This window comes from Equus przewalskii, chromosome 7, assembly GCF_037783145.1.
Source record: "Equus przewalskii isolate Varuska chromosome 7, EquPr2, whole genome shotgun sequence".
NCBI lineage: Eukaryota > Metazoa > Chordata > Mammalia > Perissodactyla > Equidae > Equus > Equus przewalskii.
In genome coordinates, this window is record NC_091837.1 from 74646264 (window position 1) to 74669920 (window position 23657).

General features: G+C 37.0%; 1 protein-coding gene across 50 annotated transcripts in view; it reads right to left on the bottom strand.

Annotated features, from left to right (window-relative positions):
• TCF4 (transcription factor 4) overlaps positions 1-23657 on the bottom strand; it is a 343125-nt gene that overhangs the window by 31016 nt on the left and 288452 nt on the right. For all 50 annotated transcript variants that reach the window (XM_070627668.1, XM_070627655.1, XM_070627641.1 and 47 more), the window contains 5 exons: positions 19180-19285; positions 15171-15304; positions 9078-9210; positions 1328-1395; positions 114-192 (listed from right to left, as the gene is read on the bottom strand). In XM_070627668.1, coding sequence (XP_070483769.1) covers positions 114-192; positions 1328-1395; positions 9078-9210; positions 15171-15304; positions 19180-19285 — 520 coding nt within the window. The remainder of the gene's footprint in view (positions 1-113; positions 193-1327; positions 1396-9077; positions 9211-15170; positions 15305-19179; positions 19286-23657) is intronic.

Sequence of the window (23657 nt, forward strand, 5' to 3'; positions counted from 1 at the left end):
ATGTTTTGAGCTTTTGGAGGGAGCGGGTTTCCATCTACTAGAACAGGAAGTACAAGGGGGAAACCATTCTCATAAACTGGTACTATGATGGAATGGGCTTTAAAGTACAGTACCTGAGAGAGAAGGAGGAGAGCCAACAGGAGTTGAAGGGTTTGATGAAAAGCTGTTGTTAGTGTGATCTGGAGAATAGATCTTAAAACAGTGGGGAGAAAAAAAAAATCAAACCCTCATTCATTAGGAGTAAATCATCAACAACTTGTTAAACGACAAAGTGTCAGTGCAATTTGTTTAAAAATGATCAGTTACAAAATATATTTAACAATCAACTATATAGCACCAATAGTCTAAGACGAAAAACTTAACACAATTTCTTTAATTTTTCAAAAGAAGAATTATTGAGGTCCTAGAAGGTAGTGGGGAAAAAACTGGACTGGGGGGGTCAGCAGACTTCAGTTCTAGTCCTTTTCCTATCAGGGCTGTGTGGCCATGGGCAAGCCAAGCAGATACTCGAAACCTCCCTTCCTTCCTCCACAAAAAAAGAGGGCAGACAGTATCATCTCTAAGATTTTTGTCCAACTCTTTCTTCACTATGACTAAGCCATTTCATTCCAAGGCATAAGAATGCCCAAATTACATAAAAACTTTTACTTAGGTCGCAAAGCTCACAGAAATCAAACTTCTTTTATGCTCCCAAAGGTAAGAAAAGACAAACTGAAGAGATAAAATGTTCGAACAACAAATCTCCAATTACATTTGCAAATGACCATGTTTAGCTTTTGAAGACAATAAATAAGATGGGCCACGTTGTCACTAGTGAACATGCAAGAAATGTTGAATTCTAGTCTCCTGGCACCGGGGGAGGCAAGGCAGAGAAACTGAGTCCCCAGGTGCCAATAATGTGACAAGGCCTCAAGGACCTCAGTTATGATCATTTTTTTAAAAAATGCCTTTTCTGAAGTGTTTTAGAACTGCCCCTTGCAAAGTCAGTCTTAGCTGGTCAATGGGTACCCATGTGCCTTTAGAGAAAAAGAAGAAATCAAGAGAGAAGATCTATGCACCTAAATGCCCTGAGAACATCCACAAATCCATAATTGAGGACTGCTTAGTACCACAGTAAGGAGACAAGATGGAGGAGACCAGCCACAAATGGGAAGCTTCAGACTCTCTCCTCACATTTTCCCATGATCATTATGCAAGAAGGCTAGCATTTCCAAAAAAAATCAAAGCTATTTGCCATTCATTTTCTAAAATTCCAAATGTCCACTTCTGATTAAAGTTCACCCTTCTACAATGGTGCATATGAAGTCCAAAATCAACATTGCCTCACCGAAGCAAGTGCTTTGCCCAGAGCATCTCCAGTCTGGGAGCTGCCTGCTGCCCCGCTTCCTCTATTTGCTGCAAAAACAAAAGGCAGAATATGAAAAACCAGGCAGTGAGACGTCTAACAATTCTCTATTCCTGGTCCATTTACTCACAATTTAATTGCATTTTTAATGCTAATTACAACACATTAATCTTTAATTAGCATTAATTTGTTTGCTGAGGTAGATGTCAAATATATTCATGTTACATTTTTTACAGATAAAATATAAACGTGACACCTTGGTTTCAAGATAAAGTGTTTTAGTTGCTATTACTTTCCCCCTTGCTGCTGATGAGGAGTGAGTGTGGAATGGTGGTAAGCGAGCATATGAAGTTCACTGCAAGAAGTGGAAAGCACTTTCAGGTCTCTCAAATCCTCAAAGTTTGGCTTTTCTTTATATTTTATACACTAAATTGAATTATCTTCATGAATCACTTATATCTTCTTTCAAATAAAAAAAATTGATACATAGCAAAATGAGGTACTCCTCTCAGAGTTCCACAGTAAACAAACAAAACATCTAATAGGTCTGACTTCCTGGGAGAGAAAATAATTTTTAATATCTTAAATAACATATATTCTCCACATATTTAAGCCTCTGTTGACATTTTAAAATTTTGAACTATTATGCTACTAAAAGTGGATATGTCCTCAAATTCCAGAGATAAAGTCACGTGTACATATTCACGAAGCTATCTCTATCATCTTAAAACCTTTTTATCAACAAATAGATAAACAAAGAGTACTGTTAATAAAAAGATGTAGATTCTAGTATATAATTTAATGCCAGCTCTATTTAACAGTATTAATACAATGCCTACAACATTTGGTATGTTACATTTATTAAGGCCTCAACATTCGCAAATAGCCACGGTATTTAAATAAAACCTATTAAACTCCAGGAGATGTAAAATAAGAAAAGGAAATTTTAAATCAGCCGATTTAATCCAAGTAGAATTTCATTGTACATTTATATAATTTTCAAAAATTCCCAGCCCTATCCTTGAGCCAGGAGAGCACCCTTGCTGGCAAATGTCTGTTTCCAGATCTGTAAAATGGAGTAGTGGGGTCAGATCCCAAGTGGTCAAATTCTCTGCTTCTTTACGTTGCAATTTCCTTCTCCTGACCTCTGCTTAGCATAGTTAAATTATGCTTGTTATTTTTATATATTTACATGTTGGGTATGTCAGTTAGATAATCTTTTGATGTGTGCCTTATTTGGTTAACAAAATCCACAACCATATTCATTCGTTAATTACTAAAACTGAAAGAAAACTGATATGTGATTAAAAAAAAAACAAAACACAGTCACCTTCTGACAAAGCCTATTCTTTTTCATATCACAAATTCATACTATTAAAAATATCTTGGTTATTAGCACTAAGGATTATATTATAAGCAAATTCTTTGAAATGAGCATCTGACATTATACAGATGAGCTAGTGGAAGGAATTCACAGATATCAAGAGTATTAAAAATACTTAATATAAGAGATAGCTGAAATTACATCTGGTGTGAAAGTGAAAATTTCTGCTTTAAGGAGTTCTTTAAAAACTAAAAACAAAATAATAAAGATTTTTGAAAATACAGAGAGCAGGAACTTTTTGCAGTATGTATTACCATGGTATTTGGGGGCAATTATACATATATTTCTTCCTAGAGGCAATATTATCACACATACCTAAAAATTAGATTTATCAGTTAAAATAATTTGTGATATCTGCTTGATTAGAAAACAGATCTTCAAGAAATGAAAGTTCAGAGCCACACTGGAAAAAATTACAATATCTAATAAAGAATTTAAACCCAAATAGGACAAGATATTGTCTCAATTACAGTTAAAATTTGGTACCACAGTAGCTTTCAAAAGATTAATTCTTCCTCTGAGCAAATTTAAAGTGAAGGTAAGTGTTTAAAAATATATTTTCATGAAACCAAACAGAAGGAATTGAAAACAAGAGACATATTTTAGGAACATTTAAAAAATAAACTATATTCAGCCTAAAAATCACACTTGAGAAGAGACAAGATATGATCACTACGATTACTTTCATTGTAGCCATTCCTAACTAAATGTTCTATTAGTGCCTATTTTAAAGAGGGAGATAGACGTTAGGACTGAGGAAGCAGAAGAAAAATTAGAATCAACTCCTTACCTCATGTTGTCATGAAAATGTTTCAGAAAACTACAAAGGCTACTCATGGAAGCCACTGATAAGAACAGACTATTTTTTAACTTGAAGCCATTCTACCTTGCAGCAGCTGGAGAGCCAAACCCAGGGCTTAAATTTCAAAGCAGTTTATTGGGGCCAGTCTGCCCTTTCGCTTGGAATGCCTTTTGTTCTGTTCCAGGAAACGTCGGAGGAGACACGTTTTCAAGAGTCCCTGAAACATGTTAAGCTACGTGGGTTTTTCTCTTAAAGATTTCTCTTTTTATTCATGTGACTGATATGTCAAAGGGCATAAGTAATCAGAAAGTGAATATATTTTCAATGCTCAAATGGCATAATTTCTACTGAGTAATGGGTCATGTTTAGCAAAACACACTTCTAATTAAACTTGTGCTCATCAAGTCCACCTTTTCGTCTTTAATGTAACAGGATTTGATTACTATTCTAGGCCTGAGTTTTTGTCAACTCATATTACTGGAAGTTACCAAAATGCCTATATAATAGAAATAAAGATAAAACTTTTGCCCCTACTTGGTAAAGACTGGGTCGATTTCTCAAGCTATCTTAGCTCTAATCAATTTCTCTTGCTCAAGAGAAGAAATAATCAGTCTCTAAGTAGGGCTGTAACATAAATATGAATAGAAGATGAGCGGTTATTAAGAGGAACTGTAATTTTGTAGGAGGATTCAACACTGCCAGCCACCCAAGCATTGTTCAGATGGCTTGAACACAGGTGCTGTTGCTGGCTAGAAGATGGAGCAGAAAGAAAGGTTTGGTATCTTCGGCTACATGTTGGACCACCCTTGTTGTCAATCCCACTTCGGGGAAATGGCAATTCCCATTAGAACACACCCTAATCAAAACACCAGGATGAGCAGTGCCTGGGGATCGACTACTGAAAATCAGAATTTGGAAAATGTGTTACCCCTTTATTGCATACCCATAACCTCTGGCTGGAAACATCATGACAATATAAAAGGAAGAAGAAATGCAATTCATAGTATATCTGCCTGAAAGAAGATGACTGCTTTAAAATTTTGTTTTTCTGAACTGTGTCCAAATGACCCCCATGTTATTAAACTATCAGAAGCAGCAGAACAATGCCATGAGCTTGTCTATAAAGATGACAAAAGAAGGAGGATTTCCAGCACTCCCACTACGTATAATTTTAGAATAAAAACTCAAATGTAAGCTCCAATGCACTTATTTTCAGCAGGAGGGACTCCTAGGAATTCAGGGGGGAAGTTGGGCCCCATGACCATGTGCAGGAAATGGACGAGGAGACTTAAATCAAACTAGTTTATTGTTCTCTGTTGGTGGTCTTTGTAACTAAGATGCCATGACACTGCTGGATAAAATTCATATTACTTTTACACTCTGCCTATTCATCACTCAGCTGTATTTGAAGGCTCAAGATTCTCGTAAAGGACAAAGTGAATATTATGTGACTATTCTAATAATAAAATTACTGTGAAACTAAGTCCTCAAGAGGAAATGGACATTATGTTTCTACTGGAAAAGCCACACACTAAAATGCATCATGTCATACAAACATGTCATTAGAAGTGAAAGTTGTAAGCCAGATTAATTCATGAAACAGATAGATATCCCAGGGTAATCTTTAGCATATGTTGTACTAAATCAATCTTGGTAGTCTGTTCCTTCAACACTGTTTGGTTTGAGGTTTAAAAACATGGGAAATACCATGAATTAGAAAGCTGGCCAGTTAAAGACTAATAAAACAATGATAGTTATTATAACCATTATGCGAGTTGTATGCCCAGTTCCCTGGGAGGGGAAGGGAGGGCGTGTAGCCCCAGACCACAAGGGGTCACCCCCTGGGAATGTATACAAATGGTATTTCCCAGTGGGGAACTGGAGCACTCCCCTCCTTGAGTAGTCTGAGGGGACTGTGCTGTCACGGTACGGGGTCCTTTTTTCTATCCTCTATAGCTGGTATCTAATCACTTACTACACTTCCTCCTCCGTATGCATGCTCACATGCAGAGGCATTGGTCTGTTACTGCTTCTGAAGAGCTTTAGGAATAAATTCGAAAAGCTCCGATGGTGGTAGTTTCTGAAGCCCCCAGACTTTAGCTTCTCTCCTTCACTGGGTGCTACACCATTTGAACTACTAGGAATTCACCCCGTGTGCCATCCATTACATTCATATAATTCCAGGGTGCTTAATAGACTCTTGCAATTCAGAAATGTCTAACGTAATCTCCAGAGCTTGCTGGCAAGGCTTCAGAGAAAAGTCGTGGACTATACACCACAAGTAAAATATTTTATTCTACAATTCTCTGGAAAATCCATGGATGAACGAGACACTTAAAAAAATCATTAATACAGACTAAGCAAGCTTTGTCATTCCTAAGCATTTCTCAAAAAATGATATTGGGATTTAAAGGGCAAAAGAAAACAAAGCAAGAAACAATGGTCACTCCTCCAAGTCAAACGCAAGCCATTCCCCAAACCTCAGTGAGCATCTGTCAAGCATCTTTGAGATGCAGAGGACAGAATCAGAAGCAAATGAGCATGGTTCTCGAGAGGTTACTTTCTGATGGTTCTAGAACTTACACCTCACTCCACATTTATTTTACTGTTCTATGATCAGTTCAGGACAGTTGAGTTGACTGCCAGGAAGACACATTATAACATGAAACTGAGAGATGCGGCAATGATCTTCTGAATTGAAAAAGCAGCTTCCTAAGACGTCATCGCCATTTATGAGAACATTGCATTGCCTTGCAACTTTTCACCAAGAAAACTTGAAAAATGTGATGTCCATGTGTTAGTGCTCGAACCCCATTCTTACGGCATTAGTATTGCTCACAGTCATTTTCTACAGAATCATGTGTGTAATCTCAAACATGTGTCAGGCTATGTGTTCCCTATTTACCAATTATTTAATTAGCTCTGTTTGTTCTTTGAGATACAGGCAATGTAATATTTCTTTATTTCCTGCATTTCAGAATGAGTGAGTAGATGCCAAATATTTTCAAAAGTCTACAGATGTATCCTATTAGTCCACACTGTTTGTTAGGGAAGTGTCACTAACATCAGAAGAGAAATCTTCTTGTTACATAGACATGCTGCCATCTCTGACTTCTACCACACTCTAATAATCGAACCAAAACCTAAGAGAATAAAAGTGCAAAGAAATCTGAGCTACTCAGATACCGTGTGATACTAAGGCTTATGATCACACTTAAATTTTCCTCTGTATTTTAACTTAAGGAATTAGAGGACATATTATGTTAAGGGAGAACACCCTAGACTATTCTCCCTTGAAGTAATCTTAAAGTAATAACTGTATTTATATGCAAGTTAATAAAAGGTCTGTTCCTCCACAAAGCTGAATTACCATGTCTACTTAATTCCTGAAAAGATTATAAAGCTTTCTCACATTCTGCTAGTAGACTGTAGCAAGAACACCTATGATTATGGAATAATTTATGTAATAAAATTGTTCCTAAAAACCTTTTCCTGGTTCCAAAAATCTCATACTTTTCCCTTTTAAAATTTTATCTCCTTTACTATTGTCTAAACCCTCCCTCCACTTAAACAGGACCCTGTGGTCGGTATAAGTTAAGCCCATCTTTAGTATACAGTTGAGCCCATCAGTATGTGGAAGCCTCTTATTGCTCCATCCTGCCCAGACTAAAGGAAGAAGCAGAGTAGACATTCCTGTTTATCCACAAGCTAATGATGAGCCAACCAGCTTACATAAAGCGAATCCCATTCCCACTGAGACTCGTGGCTTCGCTGCCCACAGCTCATGGAGGACGATCACATCATCTCATAATAGCTTTCTTCCCAAGTCGTAGTGCCTCTCCCACAGGAAGACTGTTGTGCAAATAATCAACAAAACTTTTTTTCAAACAGTGCTGAAGCCTGTTTTCCTCAACTCAAGCTTTTGCTCCACCTTTATACCTTCCTAAAAAAGAAAATTACTCAAACCACAAGTAGACAGGAAATCTGTCGTGTAAGAGGATGAATGACCGGTCATCCTTCTTTATAAGTAGACCTCATGACTACAGAAAGGGGCTTTCCATTTGTCAAACCACACTGAAGTGAAATATGCTTTTCTCACTCTTTCAGTTCTGCACTTCTTTCTTTCTTCTTGTTTTTCAAATCTGCCCAAACTGGATTGATACTAACAAAACTTCCCCATATGACCTCTGTTCATAGCTCTCCAAGGTCAAACTGATGCAACACATTTGTAGAAGCTCTGTTAGGAAAAGTTACAGAAATGGAAACTCTTTCCTAAATTTGCTTCTTAGTGAGACATAATGCCAAGGGCTGCTACATGGCTCATCTCAAGTGTGAAATATATTATTGAATAAGCAGTGAGTGTATTACTTAGGCAGAATTATATTTGCAACATTTCAAAACACATCTCTTCTCTTTCATCAAAAACTCTCCCACATAAGTGATTCACACCACTTTCCAAAGTTCCACAGACTATCTAAGGAAAGGGAAAAAACTGCAAAGAGCTAAGAGAATCAACGGCAGGCTTATTCTGTCACACATTCTTCTCTCTAAAACATACAGTTAGTGTGCTCTTCAGTGACCCACTGGAAGTGATCTTAAGACCAAGCAACGTGTGGGTCTGAGCTAGAATCAGAGTAGTGGTGACCAGCGATGGCTGAGGTTTTAATAAGACCGTGGAGCATCAGGCTGTCCTGCTCATTTGAACAACAAGGTTGTCAAAGGCGGATTCAGAAGGGGGCGGCTGCTTCCTCCTCAACCCGGACTCTTTCCTCCAGGGGCAGCTGGAGATCCTGCCTAGCTCTTCCCACAAGGGCAGAGTGCTGGTGGAGGAACCATATGTCCTAGGGAGAGGACCAAAATGGACATCAAGAAAAATGAGAGGATGATGGCTCAGTTCATTTGGCAAGAGCATTCTGCTTGGGCCTTAACTCCTTAGTAAATCTGCTTGAGAAAAAGCAGTAAATAACTTCTGGCCCACTGATGCCCAGGGATCTCCTCTCCCATACGTTAGCAAACACTTCTTCCCTTCTCAAGGATTCCACAACACCACTGTCTCCAGAAAGCGAAGCCATTTAGTTATTAAAGATCACCTGTGAATTTCACATGAACTAGTCTTCAGAAGGTAGTGGTGTGTCATGGTTAAGAGCTTAGCACAGTGATGGGAATTTGGGAAGTGGTTAACAACTACTATTAAAAGTTTATAATATGCCCTCATCTCACTAGTCTTCAGTGGTTCGTCTTATAAAGTTGACTTTGTTCGCAGTTGACAGTGTGAGAAGCAAGGTAGGTTTAGTCTATTTAAATCCTTATTCAATCTAATGACTCACATGCACAAAGTAGACAAATTTCATTTTCTTGTGACAAAAAATTTGATTATGCTCAAGCCAATGACTCTTTCTATTTGGTTCATTTGTTTGTTCATTCAGTTATGTGACAAATATTCATTGCCCGATTGCTGTTCAATTATGAGAGGAATAAAAGAGGTCCCTTATTATTAAACCCTGACGTTGATTGTCGGCATCAGAATCGGCACTTCCATGACTCACCCATTATACTGTCTGTCCCGTTGGCAGGAGGCGTACAGGAAGAGGTGCTGTAATGGTTTGTACCACTACGGTGGAAAGTGGACATCGGAGGAAGACTGGAATTGATGTCTGCTGAGGAGTGTGATGGATAGCTCTGCAGCAAGAAGCAGAAGAAGGAGGCCATATTTAACCATCAAATATTTAGCGGGTAAGTTTTCTAATACTTCTTTCAGAACTCTCTGTTTTGCAATGGAGACAGCCCCTAGAATTTCAAAATATCCAAGAATACATCTTGCTTAGATCTGACAGCTTTCATTTTTCGAATAATAAAATATAAAGACACATAGTTGGTTTGGGTTTGCATCAAATATAGAGGAATACAAAGGAAACACAGGACACTGAGAAATGATCACGATCTTTAAACTAAAAAATTACTGCTTAAAAGCACCTTCAAGAATTCAGCAACACAGAAGACCGTCTCTACTATTATTTTTTTGTATGGCCTATTATCAAGAGAGATTCCAAGACAATGAATAAAACAACATCATGGCCCGCAGGTTTACATTATACTTCATCCTGAACTTCTGGACACTAAATAGCAGAGTAAACAATCTGAAATCCTCTTCCTGCCAAAGTGGATTATCTTTTTGAACTCCAACAAGAACAAAATGGTAACTGAAAAATTTAAAAAGCACTAATGATTAAATATCTCTCTAAAGTATCAATATGTAAAGCCTTAAATTAATGACTATGTTGAATTGAATTGGAAAAATGAACTGAGAATGACTTATTTGATTTCTTTCTTTACATGACCTCTCCATTAGCAATCTACCACATGGCTGACTATGAAAGAAGATCATCTTCTACACAGGAACGTTTGGTTTAAGGTTTGGCTTTGAGTTTGATTATTATTACTAGTTGCCCAAAGAAGTTGCTTTTCTCGGAGCGTATCACAGTGCCTGTAAGCTGGCAAATTAGTTGCTACCCATCCATCTGCTTGGGAATGAGCAGATCACTAACAGGGATATGGGTATTTACAAAAACACATTGAGCTATTTTCCTTTTCAAGATAAAAAGTAGCTTAAAAAGTTATTCTCATAGGCATGTGAAAAACATCTCTTCACATGTTTGTGCTACAGATGTGTAAAGGAAAAATATTTAAATATTTAAATTAAAATATCCTTTGTCCATATATGTAATACATTAATAGGCTATGGATCTTTATTATATCATTATTAGAGATTCTGCTAAAATTAGAGATCGAATATGGTGCTGAAAATCAGGGGCACTTAAAGACCGGGGCTTTATTCACAAGGAGTGACCCCCCCCGTGTCTTGGTATTTTCCTATTTATTTTGTGAGGCTCATCTTGGGTTCTATCTCTTCCTTGAGGATTCCTTACTTCTTCCAGCTCTTCCATCATCTCTTCTCTCTGAATCCCTACTGCACTTACATTATATGCTGCCTTTCACTGCTTTCTCTTTCAAATGCATTTCCACTTATAAGGTAAACTCTTTAAGGAGAAGAAATAGAGCTCATATCTCTGCATCCCATGACTTGCGGTTGGGTGCTAACACATAATTATCCTATATACTCAAAGAACAACTGGTTATTGGTTAGCATTTAATAAATAGTGGATTGAAATACTACTTATTTGAGAGATAACTAAACAGTTCAAAAAATGCAGAGCTAATGACATGGTGGATGCCTTTGAACATATTACCTCTGCACACCCCAAGTAGTCCAACTGAAAAGTCAACTTCAGGGAAAAAGTTGAGATGATGCCCTTAAACCTTTCCAAGTTCCCTAGAATGCCTTTCAAGCTTGTAAATTTCATGGACTTCTCTGCTTCATCAAAAAATTCCTTAGGCCACCTGTTAAACTTATTCCTGCCTTCCACTTACAGAGTATCCCAAGTAGTCCACAAAATTTTCTCCAAAGAATGATAGAGTGGGCCCATGCCATAGTACAGCGTACCTGAAAGACTGGATATGCCATGGAACACCAAACTTAGAAGAGCTATTTCTGCTCAAGAGCCAAGGACCATAATAATGTGGAGAAAAGGAAACAGAATATGGAAAAAGAGAAACAAAAAGAAAAGAGATGGGTTGACTTCATCTCTACACAGTCCTATTCCACGCTGAGCTTCCGAAGAAGAGAAACTTTATAAATCAGTCCCAAGTATGCAAAAATCAAAACAGAGGAAAATAACTTTGAAAAATATTTAAATAACTATAATAATCACAGGATGAGAGGAAAAAGATGGTCACATCAGGGCGAATTTTTAGACTCTTTTAACTTGGTTTAAAATGGGCAATAAATCAGGATTTGACAAAGAGTTAATACTGAGTTCAGAGAATAAAGACAAGTTCTTCCCCATAATTTTCATGGGGAAACCAATGCAATCCACGTAAATCAGTTATTTTTAGAGACTCATAGAAAATTAGATGCTGAAAGAAATTAATGAGATTTAGAACTAGGTTATTTTACAAGGAAAAGTATCTTGCAAACGACTGTCACTCAAAGACATAATAAATACACCAAAGAGAATATTAGTGATATGTCATTAATGTCTCTTGTAGAGTATTTAGAGATCAACTGTAAGAGGTCCCTGTAGTCTCTCTCACTCCAGCTATTAATACTGTCCGCCCTACTTGCTACAAAGGGAAGGGAAAGGGGAAGTGTGATAAAGTGTTATGGTTTTACATGCCCACTATTTGTTTATTTATTTTTACTTATGATACCCAATTATAGTGTATTTGGAGTCTATTGATAGAGTAAGTGTTAAAAATGTTACCATTAGTGATGTTTTTATCAACCTATGGGTTGATAACTCAAAGATCAGAAAATATAATAACTGGCAGCACATACTAAGAATAAAATCAAGCTTTGGGCTAAAGCAGGGTTTTACAACCTCGGCACTATTGAGCTTCTGTGCCAGATCTTTCTTTGCTGGGGAGGTAGGGGCTCTTCTGTGCATGCCAGTATGTTTACCAGCATCCTTGGCCTTCACACGCTAGACTCCAGTAGCATCTACCCCCCCAAGCTGTAACATCACAATATGTCTCCAGATATTACTAAACGTTCCCTGAGGGGTAAAATGGCCCCAGTTGAGAATGACTGGGGGAAGGGTTTACGTTACAAAAAAATAAGACAACAAAATTTCCTCTATATTAAAATTCCAGACTCCTGGGACTATTTCACTCTGTGGTGTTAAGACTGTGCCTAAACCATGCCAGACAGCAAGGACTGTATCCTATTTTTAAAAAGAACTCTGCCGAGTCATTCCAAACTTAAATCTTCTACAACAACCCATTCCAAAGCTTAACCACGAACTCCAATCTCCTCAGTGATTTTGTATGTGTATCTGTGGCATAGTAGTGATTAGCTGTGGGAATGTGTTGTAGAGGCTGAAACTGTGAAGGGACTTAAAGAATCAAAACTGGTGACTTGACAGTTGCTACTGAAATGTGTGGATTTTAAGCTCTATAATTACACATTCTATTATAAGATAGTATAAAGTGATGAAGGCAATAATGTTTCTAAAAAGTTTCACCTTTAAAGACATACTAATTTGGCCAATTTTTACCCAAAATAACCCAAGGAAAGCTCTCTTCTTTTTCTCAAACTATTCCTCTGCTCAGTATGGGACTGGCCAAAAGCTATGGATGACAATTGTAAGGAACTACCCTTCTTTTCAAGTGAAAGGACATGAACTCCCTACTGCGTACGCAAATTATTCTCAATCAGTGTCAGATTTTTAAAAGTCACTTCAATAAGAGATTTTCTTATGGTTAAATATGAAATTACAATGATTATTAGATACAATAATACAACAGTTTCTCCTTCAGTGAGAAAATTCATTAGGATACATTACCAGAGACCTAATTCATTTACCCTTTTTTAAAACAAAACCCCTAATCTCTTAAGATCTGCCAATTTCAAGTGAAGAATGAAAACCTTGTGTTTCGTGATGGGTAAATGACATTTTACAAGTATAGCATCTGATACAACCTATTGGGTTACTCCTTCAAAATGATCTTTTTTCCTGGTTGATAATAGTGTTCTGCTTCAGCAAATTTTTTTTCTAAAAGGACTGCAGTTGGTTTCCTTTTTAAAATTATATTTTTGTGCATTTGAGCACATTTTAAAGATACCTCCCCCATGCAGTGAAGTTGAATCAACTCAGATCAAAATGTTAGAATATGATAGAGAAAGAAAGAAATCAATATAGGAGGGAAGAGAAGTAAATGTCAAATAGACAACTCTTAAAAGGAGTGAAATTCCAACCTATTAGCATAGTGTCCAAATCTTTTGTCACCAAAATTTTCTTTGCTTATAGGACACATGTAGTTTTGATCATGAGTCCTTAGAGAAGTGGAAAATGATGATGGAGAAATAAAAATATTAGCCAAGAAGAAATTCTAGTATAATTATAGTTGATATTTCTCTAAGCTTTCAATCTAAGACTTCCAAGTAGGAGGTGGGAGAAGAGGGAATTTGAAAGTAATTCATCTGCTGTTTACTGAAAATGTGCTGAAATTTGAGAAATGTTGTGATTTACAAATTCAAACTTGGGAGAAGATATAAAAAGGCCAATTCCATCTCTGTCATCTGTTTCTCAATAATGGATAAGCTAGTTGACCACACAGTGTCTCTGTCTCCAGAGCTAACTAAACAGGTATTTTCAAGCATATCAGAAATCTTAACTTCTGGAAATGTTTTAGGTTGCCAGAATAGGATATAAGTCACCTTTTCTTTTTTCTTTTTTTTGAGGAAGATTAGCCCTGACCTAACTACTGCCAGTCCTCCTCTTTTTGCTGAGGAAGCCTGGCCCTGAGCTAACATCGTGCCCATCTTCCTCTACTTTATACGTGGGATGCCTATCACAGCATGGCGTGCCAAGCGGTGCCATGTCCGCACCCAGGATCCGAACCGGCGAACCCTGGGCCGCCGAGAAGCGGAACGTGCAAACTTAACCGCTGCGCAACCGGGCCGGCCCTAAGTCACCTTTTCTATTTCTCTGGTGGTTGAGCAAAAGAAAGGGAAGACCATAGGAATCCAGAAAGTACTATTTCCTACATCCGAACAGAAAAAGAAACATAAATCTGGGTATTAGGAGAAGAAAAATGGAAAAATTACAAGATGAAGAGGAGTGATGTAAGTATCACTGAGGACCACTGGATTTGTCACACCCTTTTGCATTTGCAGGGTTAGAGGTTCATACATTTTTTAAGCTATTTTATTGCACAAGGGACTCAGTTCCACATTATCTGCATCCCAAACCTAACTCATGATCTAGAAGTACTCTCTCCTCCATTTAACGAGGGACTTAAGTTCATAAGTGGATTCTGAGGCTAGAAAAACATCAGATGAGTTGCTTCCTCTGGGAGAAAGAGACATACTAGGATGGAGGAATGTAGGTGATGAGTAGAGTAGAAACTTCAATAATGAAAGAAAGATAACATTCTACAGCCCAGCAATCTTCAATTAGAGAGCAGCAAAAGAGAGTATCAGGGGGATATTGGGCACTGTGGAATTAAAGCTAAAACACTGAAAAGTGGGAAGCTGATAGAGAAATCCCATGGTTGCTGTCACTGATGGGACTGGAGAAAACATGAGCTCTTTCCTTTGGGTGTGGCACACCAACTCAAAGCTGTGCCAGCAACAAGAGCCACTCAAGGGGAAATGGAAACGCCTGTGGGTGACACACATCACCCACCCTCAAAGTCTACTCACTGTCACTCCACTCTGCCCCCTGCAGTATATCCTTCAAAACTACACACAGCAAAAATACAACAAGGAACCGCTGTAGTTGAGATTCTGCAACTCAAATAGTGTGTATTTATGCACCAAAGGGAGCTGACATGGTGATAAAGTACAGAGCAAAACACGATAAACAGAAGAGCAAAGACAAAAAGAATCTGGAAGGGCTTACAAAGGTGGTCTGATTTAGTTATGTCTTTGATCACGGAAACAATACAACTGTAAGAATAATGTTGTGTACCATTTTTATATTCATTTACAGAGTCCTTGTGTACACGCATAGAAAGACAGAGGATGAGATTTAATAAAGTGGCTGTGTTCTCCCCATTACCAAGTAAATCTGCCTTACCAAACGCTCGTGTGGATGCAGGCTGCAGTAGCTGCTAGACTGTGGAATATGAGAAGAATTGCCCAACATTCCTCCGTAGCCAGGCTGATTCATCCCACTGGAGGAGCTCCAAGGGTCACTGCTGTGATGGCCATCTGTAAAGGACAAAAAAAACCATGACTTTTCTGAGGCATTCAGCCTCGCCTTATAGAATAGGGTTTTTTCACATACTCGAAAATGACTGCCTGGTGTGTATTCATCTTTGTGTTGGTTAGCTGATTACATCAGAAGATAGTCATCATTATTTTTTTCCCAAGTGGCTCTGTATTGCCAAACAAATATAAATATTGAACATAGTTAAAGTGTTCTTAGTAAAAATTCCAACTGTAAAAAAGGACAACAGAACACATTTCTACATAGAATTATGTCAAATCAGCAAGGTAGCTAATACTAAAGGAAAAACATTTCTTACAAATCCCCTGACCTCTTTTTCTATGAGAACTAACTAAAAGATTTAATTGTTCCTAAATTTTTGGGTGAAAATAAAATACTTGAGACATTACAGAGTTGATAAGTTTACAAATTTTAAAAGCATAGAAAGAAATAAGTAATAATAAAAAACATCTCAGACTGAAAAGACGATTTCATTCATGTAAGATAAATAGTAGACAGAATTAAAGTTGGAATTACACTATGGGATATAGGAAGAGGACTCTCAAATATATAGTTCTCAGTTTTTGTTTTCTTTTTAAATTTTTATTTTTGGGATAAAGTTCTATATCTATTTTATGCCTTCGGTAGCAATTCAAAGAGTACATGCACATATCATAGGTGGATATTATGTTATAGTCAATTTTGAGAACCTCTGGATTTATATTATTTATAAACTATTTAGAAAGTTAAAAAGTTTAAAAAGAATCAAAGTTAAAAAGAGGTTTAAAACTATATCGAAATTATCTGAAGTATCTTTTAATATCAAGTTCATCTTTGAAAACATTCCTACAGATTTTTTTTTCATTCTCTGAGCCTATTGGCCTAGGGGTTACTATCAGAGATTGCTATTGTTTGGTTTGGGTTCCTCAAAATAAGAGGTAGGCGAGGGGGCAGAATCTATGTTACTGCTGAATTTATTCAATTTTTCCCTCCTTCAATAGTTTAACAAAAATTATTGAGTGTCAGATATATACCAGGTCATCAACTAGGTGTACACTGTATGGCAGGTATTATTTCCATGAAAAGAAGATTATATTCACCATACATTTTATTTATAAAGGCCTTTTGAAAATTTAGGCAATAGGCAAGTTAAATCTAGCACTATATTTCACAAACTTTTTTTTCACTGTGGTTTTTCTTTGTTTTGTTTTGTTTTTTTGGTGAGGAAGATTGGCCCTAAACTAACATCTGTTGCCATTCTTCCTCTTTTTGCTTGAAGAAGATTGCCCTTGAGCTAACATCTGTGATCATCTTCCTCTATTTTATATGTGGGACGCCTGCCACAGGCTGGCTTGATAAGCGGTGCGTAGGTCCAGTGCCTGGGATCCGAGCCAGTGAACCCCTGGCTGCAGAAGCAGAGTGCACAAACTTAACCACTGTACGACCGGGCAGGCCCCTTTCACTGAGTTTTTAAATCCAGAGGTGAGAGTTCAGAAAAACTGGAATAGTTTCAGGACAGAGAGGAATAATCTGTAGATTTCTTTAGAACTATGTCAGCAAACTCATGTCTGTGATTTTGACAACTTAAGAATTTTAACTAGAAGATGGAAATTAAAGTTAAAAAATAAGAAGTCACGCAGTAGTGAGTTTAAAATATGCTCCTGACAGTCTCTGAATACCTTTCACCTAAACTGCATGCTTCTTCCAGACCTAAATTCTCAGGGCACCACACACCCCTCAAGGAAGAAAGTCGGTGTGAAATGGGATCATGGTGTGCTGTTTCTGTGATCACAAAGGGAAAACACGGGACTCTCAAAAAGTGATTACTCCATATACTTTAGATTTAGCCCTGAGACTGTGGAAGTTTAAACGTCATCTTAAATTCAAAAACGAAGTTCAAGACCACTAAGATTTCAGATAGATGGCATACATGACAAATAAATTGAGACGATATATCATTGAATAACAGTCTCCTGAAACACTCCGACAACGTGATGCACTATATGGAAATACATTTAGGATTTGTTAACACAGAACACTCTACTCAATGCAGACTTATAAAAATACATATTTTACATAAATTATGCTTTTCACAGTAAATTAATATTTATCACATCCCATGATCTTGGCATAATGTTGTTTTGAAAGAATAGAATTAGATGTGTGCAAATTATTTGTGCTCATCATAAATGTCAACTCAAAATTTTTTTCTTTGCTTTTTGGGTATTCATGTGCAGAAAAACAAATCTGTTCCCCACGTTTTGCATGGTCTGCTATGGGGAAGAGACTATTGTTTTAATCCACCTGATCTCCCCGGCCGTGGGCACAATTTAAACAGGCCACCTTCCTGTAGGCAGATTGAAGAAATCTATCCTTCTGTCAATTTTCTCAATCAGCTCTGAGTGACGAACCCTTGAGTTGACAATCTCTATAAGCACCAGTAACACAGTTTCTCTGACTGGTCACAAAGGAGGGAAAGCTGATGCCAGAGACTGGCTGCTGTTTATAGGTGAAGGGGAGAAGCCTTTCATCATGGTACAGAATGCACTCAAGTGACATACTCTGCTGCGTCCCTTTGAGAGTTACACCTAGGACAGGTCACAGAGATAAAGGATCCCTGTGAACACGAGCTCCATGACGTGTGGAACAAATTCTCTCTGTTCCTAAGGGACCCATTCGATTCAATTTTATAGATTTTCCATGGAATTTCACATGTGAACTAACAACCTAAAAGAGCTAACACTCTGAAGGGAAAGAAAATAAATCCCTTTTAATCAGAATGATTTTGAGTGTGTCCACTGTAATCTAAGCAAGACACCAGGCTGCTCCCCTGGCATTCACTGGCGCAAGGACACTCCCCCTCCCTGGCATGGCCCTTCCTAGAGGAGCATGAAGAAGGAAATCCCATGGCATTTTGCCAAGGCACACTCAAGCAAGGTTTTACACCAAGGCAAAAAGAGTTAAGTTCCACATACAGGGGTTCTTGGTAAATTCTATATCTAAATTTCAGAGTATTAACTTGGTACAAGATCATCACATTTTGACTATAAGTGGCAGTAAGTATCAGTGATGGAGCTGCATCCTCCGGACAGTCTATTCTTACAAGCAGCTGCTGTCATTTCAACTATCCCAGTCTTTATCAAGCAGCAGAAAGGAGCTGTGCTACTAGTGGCAGGACTACAAGCTCATGGGTCACACATCCAAGTGCATTTAATTAAACAGACTGGACAACTAAAAGAACAAATACACTTTATCCACCAAGAAGCTGTAATTTTCTACATTTGGTCAGGAAAAAAGCTGGGTCTTTTACCCTAAATCAGTTAGCATGTTGGGATACAGCTTCTGCTGTGTAATGAAATGATATTCCAGTCTTCAGATGGGTCACTTCATCTTAAACGGGCCTCTTGTTCATACCTATAAATTAATTAGTTGCTGAAAATTTTATGTAGGGTTACACATAAGGACAATTTATTCCCAGTTGGCTAAATCCAAGGACGCTCAAAATACACATTGAACCAAAGTACACTTCTAAACATACATACAAGTTCTTCTTCGGGATGGTGAAGATGATACTGAAAATGATCAGTCTTGGAAGACCATCCCCGAAGAAGCATCAGCTCTCAGTGAAGCAGACCAGTCCAACCTGAACTCACTATTGCTCAAGGGCCTTCAATTTTAAAAAAAGTAAAGTTTTAATTAATTAATTTACTTTTAATTAATTTGGTTCCTAAGAAGAGCACGACCTCCGATATTTTACACCGGCCTAGAGTTCCATTTCTCGGGTATCAGTTCAGCAGCCTTTTGCCCCGTATATGATATGGAAAGACCCAGGAAGACTCTGTCCAGGGGATTTCCCCTAGAAGAGGCAGCATCTTACCTTGCATGAAGAAGGAGCTAGGGAAAGTGCTGGCTGCTGGTTTCGAGGAAGGGTAGCCTGGCGAGTCCCTATTGTAGTCGGCAGTGCTTGCTGAAGGAGCATAAACCTGAGGGAGAAGAGCCAATTTAGTTTGCCTGCTGCATTGACCAAGCATCTCAAGGTCGATTACTTTACAAGAAGCAGGTACCAAATGCTAAATTTCAACCATGGCCATTCTAAATCTGAATAAAACCTAGAAACACTGTCCCTTTCAGAATACAGAAAAACAAGTCCCAAGAAACTCCTGAGTATAGTTGTGTGAATAATATTTTCGAATCACAGGTAAGAATATTGCAAACTATGTCCAGTTGTAAATATAGTATATAATACCCACAGGGTTGCCCTGGGAGTCCAAGCATCTTTTTTTTTTTTCCAAACATAGATGGCCCAGGAGCACGTGAAAGGTAAAAACAGAAAGACATGCATCAAACTTCTCCCTTCTATTCTACCTTTCAATTAAAATTTTCACTTTTGAGAGAGAGAGAGAGACAAAGAGAAAAATGAATGCACTATCCAGACCACAGAAAGTGACAAATATATCTTGGAATATTAAATTCCCATAGTGTCAGTTTTTTGCAGAGATGCATGGAAAAGTCCATTAAAAGTCTGGATCTACATAGACCACCAACAATCAGTGTGTGTATATGAAGGGGGGGGAACCTTCATTTATAGTTCTTATTATATTTGTGTGTGTACTAAACTTAAAAAGTGTGCCAAAATCCTAATTTACTTACATTTGTTTACTAATACTCATGAGACTTGGGGAACTGGTTCTTTATAAAAATAGCCTGTTTATTTTCTTGTTTATGTTTCCTTTAAAGAAGACAGCATACTAGAAAAACATAAATTCATAAGGTATAGTTTAACTTTAATTGGTTTCCCCCTTTGGCTTTTCTGCTGAATATAATTTTTTTAAATCCCCATTTTCTTTTGCTCCAAAAGTTTCTCTCTCCAGATGGTCGGAGAGACTGAAACACTGTCATCCTCTTGATGAAAATGGATACCTTCCTGCCTCCATTTTGAAGCAGGCAGCAGCTCACAAAATTGGCAGTGAGCCTACAGTGATATTCACAGGTCACAGGAAAAGAAAGAGAAATTCACCAATAAAAAGGCGACTGCAGGGTTACCAAAAAATAACTCACCCTCCCTTTTTTTTTTTTACAGTGCACAGTGAATAAACACCCTAAGAAAAATTACATAATTGCTCTCAGAACACCATGAATCACAAACTAAACATTAATACAAGGTTTAGGATTTCACAAAGGATAGGTCCACAGAGACAGATGTGGGAAAATATGCATACACATACATACATCAAATAAATGCTACATATGCCCCACGATGCCCTTGAAAATTGGGAAGTCCTGGAGATTGAACAAAACAAAAACAAACCACAAAATCAACACACACGTTAGAAAACAAGGATTTTTCCTAAGTCATGGAGGGACATCAGCCCTATATTTCATGGGCTATCTTATTTTTTAATTTTATTTTTAAATTGTCTTCACATTTTAAATGTAGGAACAGCTATTGACTTCCATTTCCACAGGACTTACAATAAGGGAAAATTTTTTTCAAGTATCTTTAAGAGACAAAGAATAAAACTTAGGCTAGGAATTCCAAAACAAATCAATACCCTAAGTTCTGTCAGGCAAAACCCAGTACTTTTTTGAGAAGTACACAACTAACAGTTTGGGGAATAGTACTAAATGTATTTAGAGAAGGTATCGAGACTAGGCTAAAAAGATGAAACAAAACATTACCTTCCAGGAAAAGGGGAAATTGAAAAATTAGATCATCTCATTCTAATGACAGAATGAGCACGTCTATAATATATCTAGAGGCTATCGGCCTGACAGCTATTTGGCCTGTCAGTATTAACACAAGCTAAGTATACTATGTATTACTCTCAAATTCCAGAAATCAATATATTTACCATAAAACTGAAAATAAACTCTGACCCAAATTATTAAATCACCTTATATTTTAAAACAATTAAAACCAATTCTTTTAGGATAATCCATAGTTTTATTTTAATTACATAGTCTACTAAATTATCCTCAAACATGAATATTATTATGTCAACAGCATTTAATGGGACCTAACGAGGTTCAACTTTTTTCCCAATTTGGGTAGAATTATTTGATATTTCTTTAGGGAGATAAGGACAAATCATTGGTAAGTTTGCTCATGTATAAGCAAGCTACTTTAACTATGAATTATGATCAAGCTCAATCTGAGGGTAAGATCATTAACCTTAAATTAATAAATACTGCCTGCATGAAAAAGAATATCTACGGGGTTATAAAGTTTTTAGGACATATTTTACTACACAGTTTCTATTTTCTGGTATTGTAGCCAAACGAAAACTCTTTAGATAAGATGAAAGTCTTTGTTAACAAGAAATGGACCATCGTTTACAGCTTTTTTTAAAAAGGCAATTTCTGTATATTTTATAAATTTTCTTTATATCACAATTTATGGATCAGGTACTGTATTATTCCCTTTCCATTTATATACTTCATCTTTCTTACTTCAAAAGTTATTTTTAAGGTAAGCACTATATATTTCTTTATATAAACAAACATTGCATAGAACTATTGAACTTTTTAAAGTAGAAGGAATCAAAGAATTTATTTAGTTCAACCCCCCACACTTTAATTATAAGAAAATTCAATAATAGAATGGTCAAAGCAACTGCTTAAGAAATGCAACTTAGTCAAGATATACAACTATCAATTGCTCTTTATATGCCACTATTTAATGGTTACTTTCTTTAAAAATGGTGGTAAAGGTATAAGACAACATTTATGAAAACAGAGTGGTTGTGATGTTCATGCTTCGGTTTATCCTTAATGTTTTAATCTTTAATAACCTGGATGGAACTGCTTCATGATTTTTACTTCAGTCAACAATTCTGCCAATTTCCCAACCAAAAGACTTCAAAGTATGGGTTTCAGTAAAGTATTTAACAGAGAAACTAAATAATAAAAGCTCACATCCATTTAATTTTAATTACTACTATTCCAGGTAAATAGATGACTTACACATTTGTTAAATAAGATACTGTTTTATTTAACAGAACAATAACAAATATCCCAGATATCTTCAAATAGCTGGAATCATTTTTAACAACTAACACCAGAAAGTTGGTCCGAGAAAAACATGAAATAAAAATCCCAAACTGTAGCTCAATGTATTGAAGAGACCCCACCAATGAAACATGAGAAAAGTCCAAAGGGAAACAAAAATCTACACTTAGTTTTTCTCTGATAAGGTGGCTTAGATCAAGGTGACTTTTGGCATTCTGACTCCTCCCACAGGAGTAACTAAGGAAGGATGAAATTTTTGTTGCAAAACTGGAAATGGGGAAACTTGACCAAAGCTCACAGGCTCCAGCTCTTTTAGTGAATATTTGTTGAATAAAAGTTTCATGGAGAACCAGTAGGAAAGCATCGTTAACATTCAAAATTAGCACCATTCTCTTTCTCTTACCATCCTGAATTTAAAACATACAAAATCAGGCATATAGAAATTCTGAGTTTAACAAAGCTCTCCAGGTAACACTAAACCCTGAACTGATACAAATAAAAAAAATGATTTCATTTGACATATTTAATTTTTGCTGTAACTTGAGAAGTATTACTCCTGTACATTTGTGGTTCCATCCAATGTCCTGACTATCCTTTGTGAGTCATCAAAGGAGCAACAAAATGACACGTTCTTTCAAATAGAACATACTAGAAAAGAAGAAAACCAAGCAAACACACGCACCAACAAACAAAAGGAAGGCAGTAGCATGCATAACCTACCTTCTCCCTTTGATGTTCTCATTTTTATCTGTCTTGGCATATCAGTTTCCATTTATGGAGATTTAAAAAATAACAATGATTACATTTGTTTAGGGCCTCTTGTGGAACAGTTTTTGTGCTAGGAGCTCCATATACATTATTTCTAACCTTCATAATGGTCATACAAAATGGATATTATTAACAGTTCCTATTTCACAGGGCTAATGTATCGTAGAGAGGTCAAACATATTGGCCAAAACTGGTCTGAGTCTAACTGACAGTTCTACTATTTATTAGCTAGGTAATCTTTATTACTGTAACCTCTCTGGTCTTCAGATTCCTACCTGTAAAATGGGAATGTCAGTACCTGTTATGCAAAGTTCTTCTGTGAATTAAATGGTATAATGTGTAAGGCAACTAGAATGATCCCTGACACATACTGGGTAAACAAAAACCACCAGACAATAGTGTTACTGTTGTGCTATTGCTTTTATTATCTGGACAAATGTGACTCAGGAAAGCCGAACGACCTTTCCACATTAAAAGTTTATCAAGTAGGAAAAGAAGGATTTGAGCCAGTCATCACAGTCTATGTTCTTTCCATTAAAAAACCATTCCTAGCTCTTAACAGGCAAAAAAGAAAGGAAA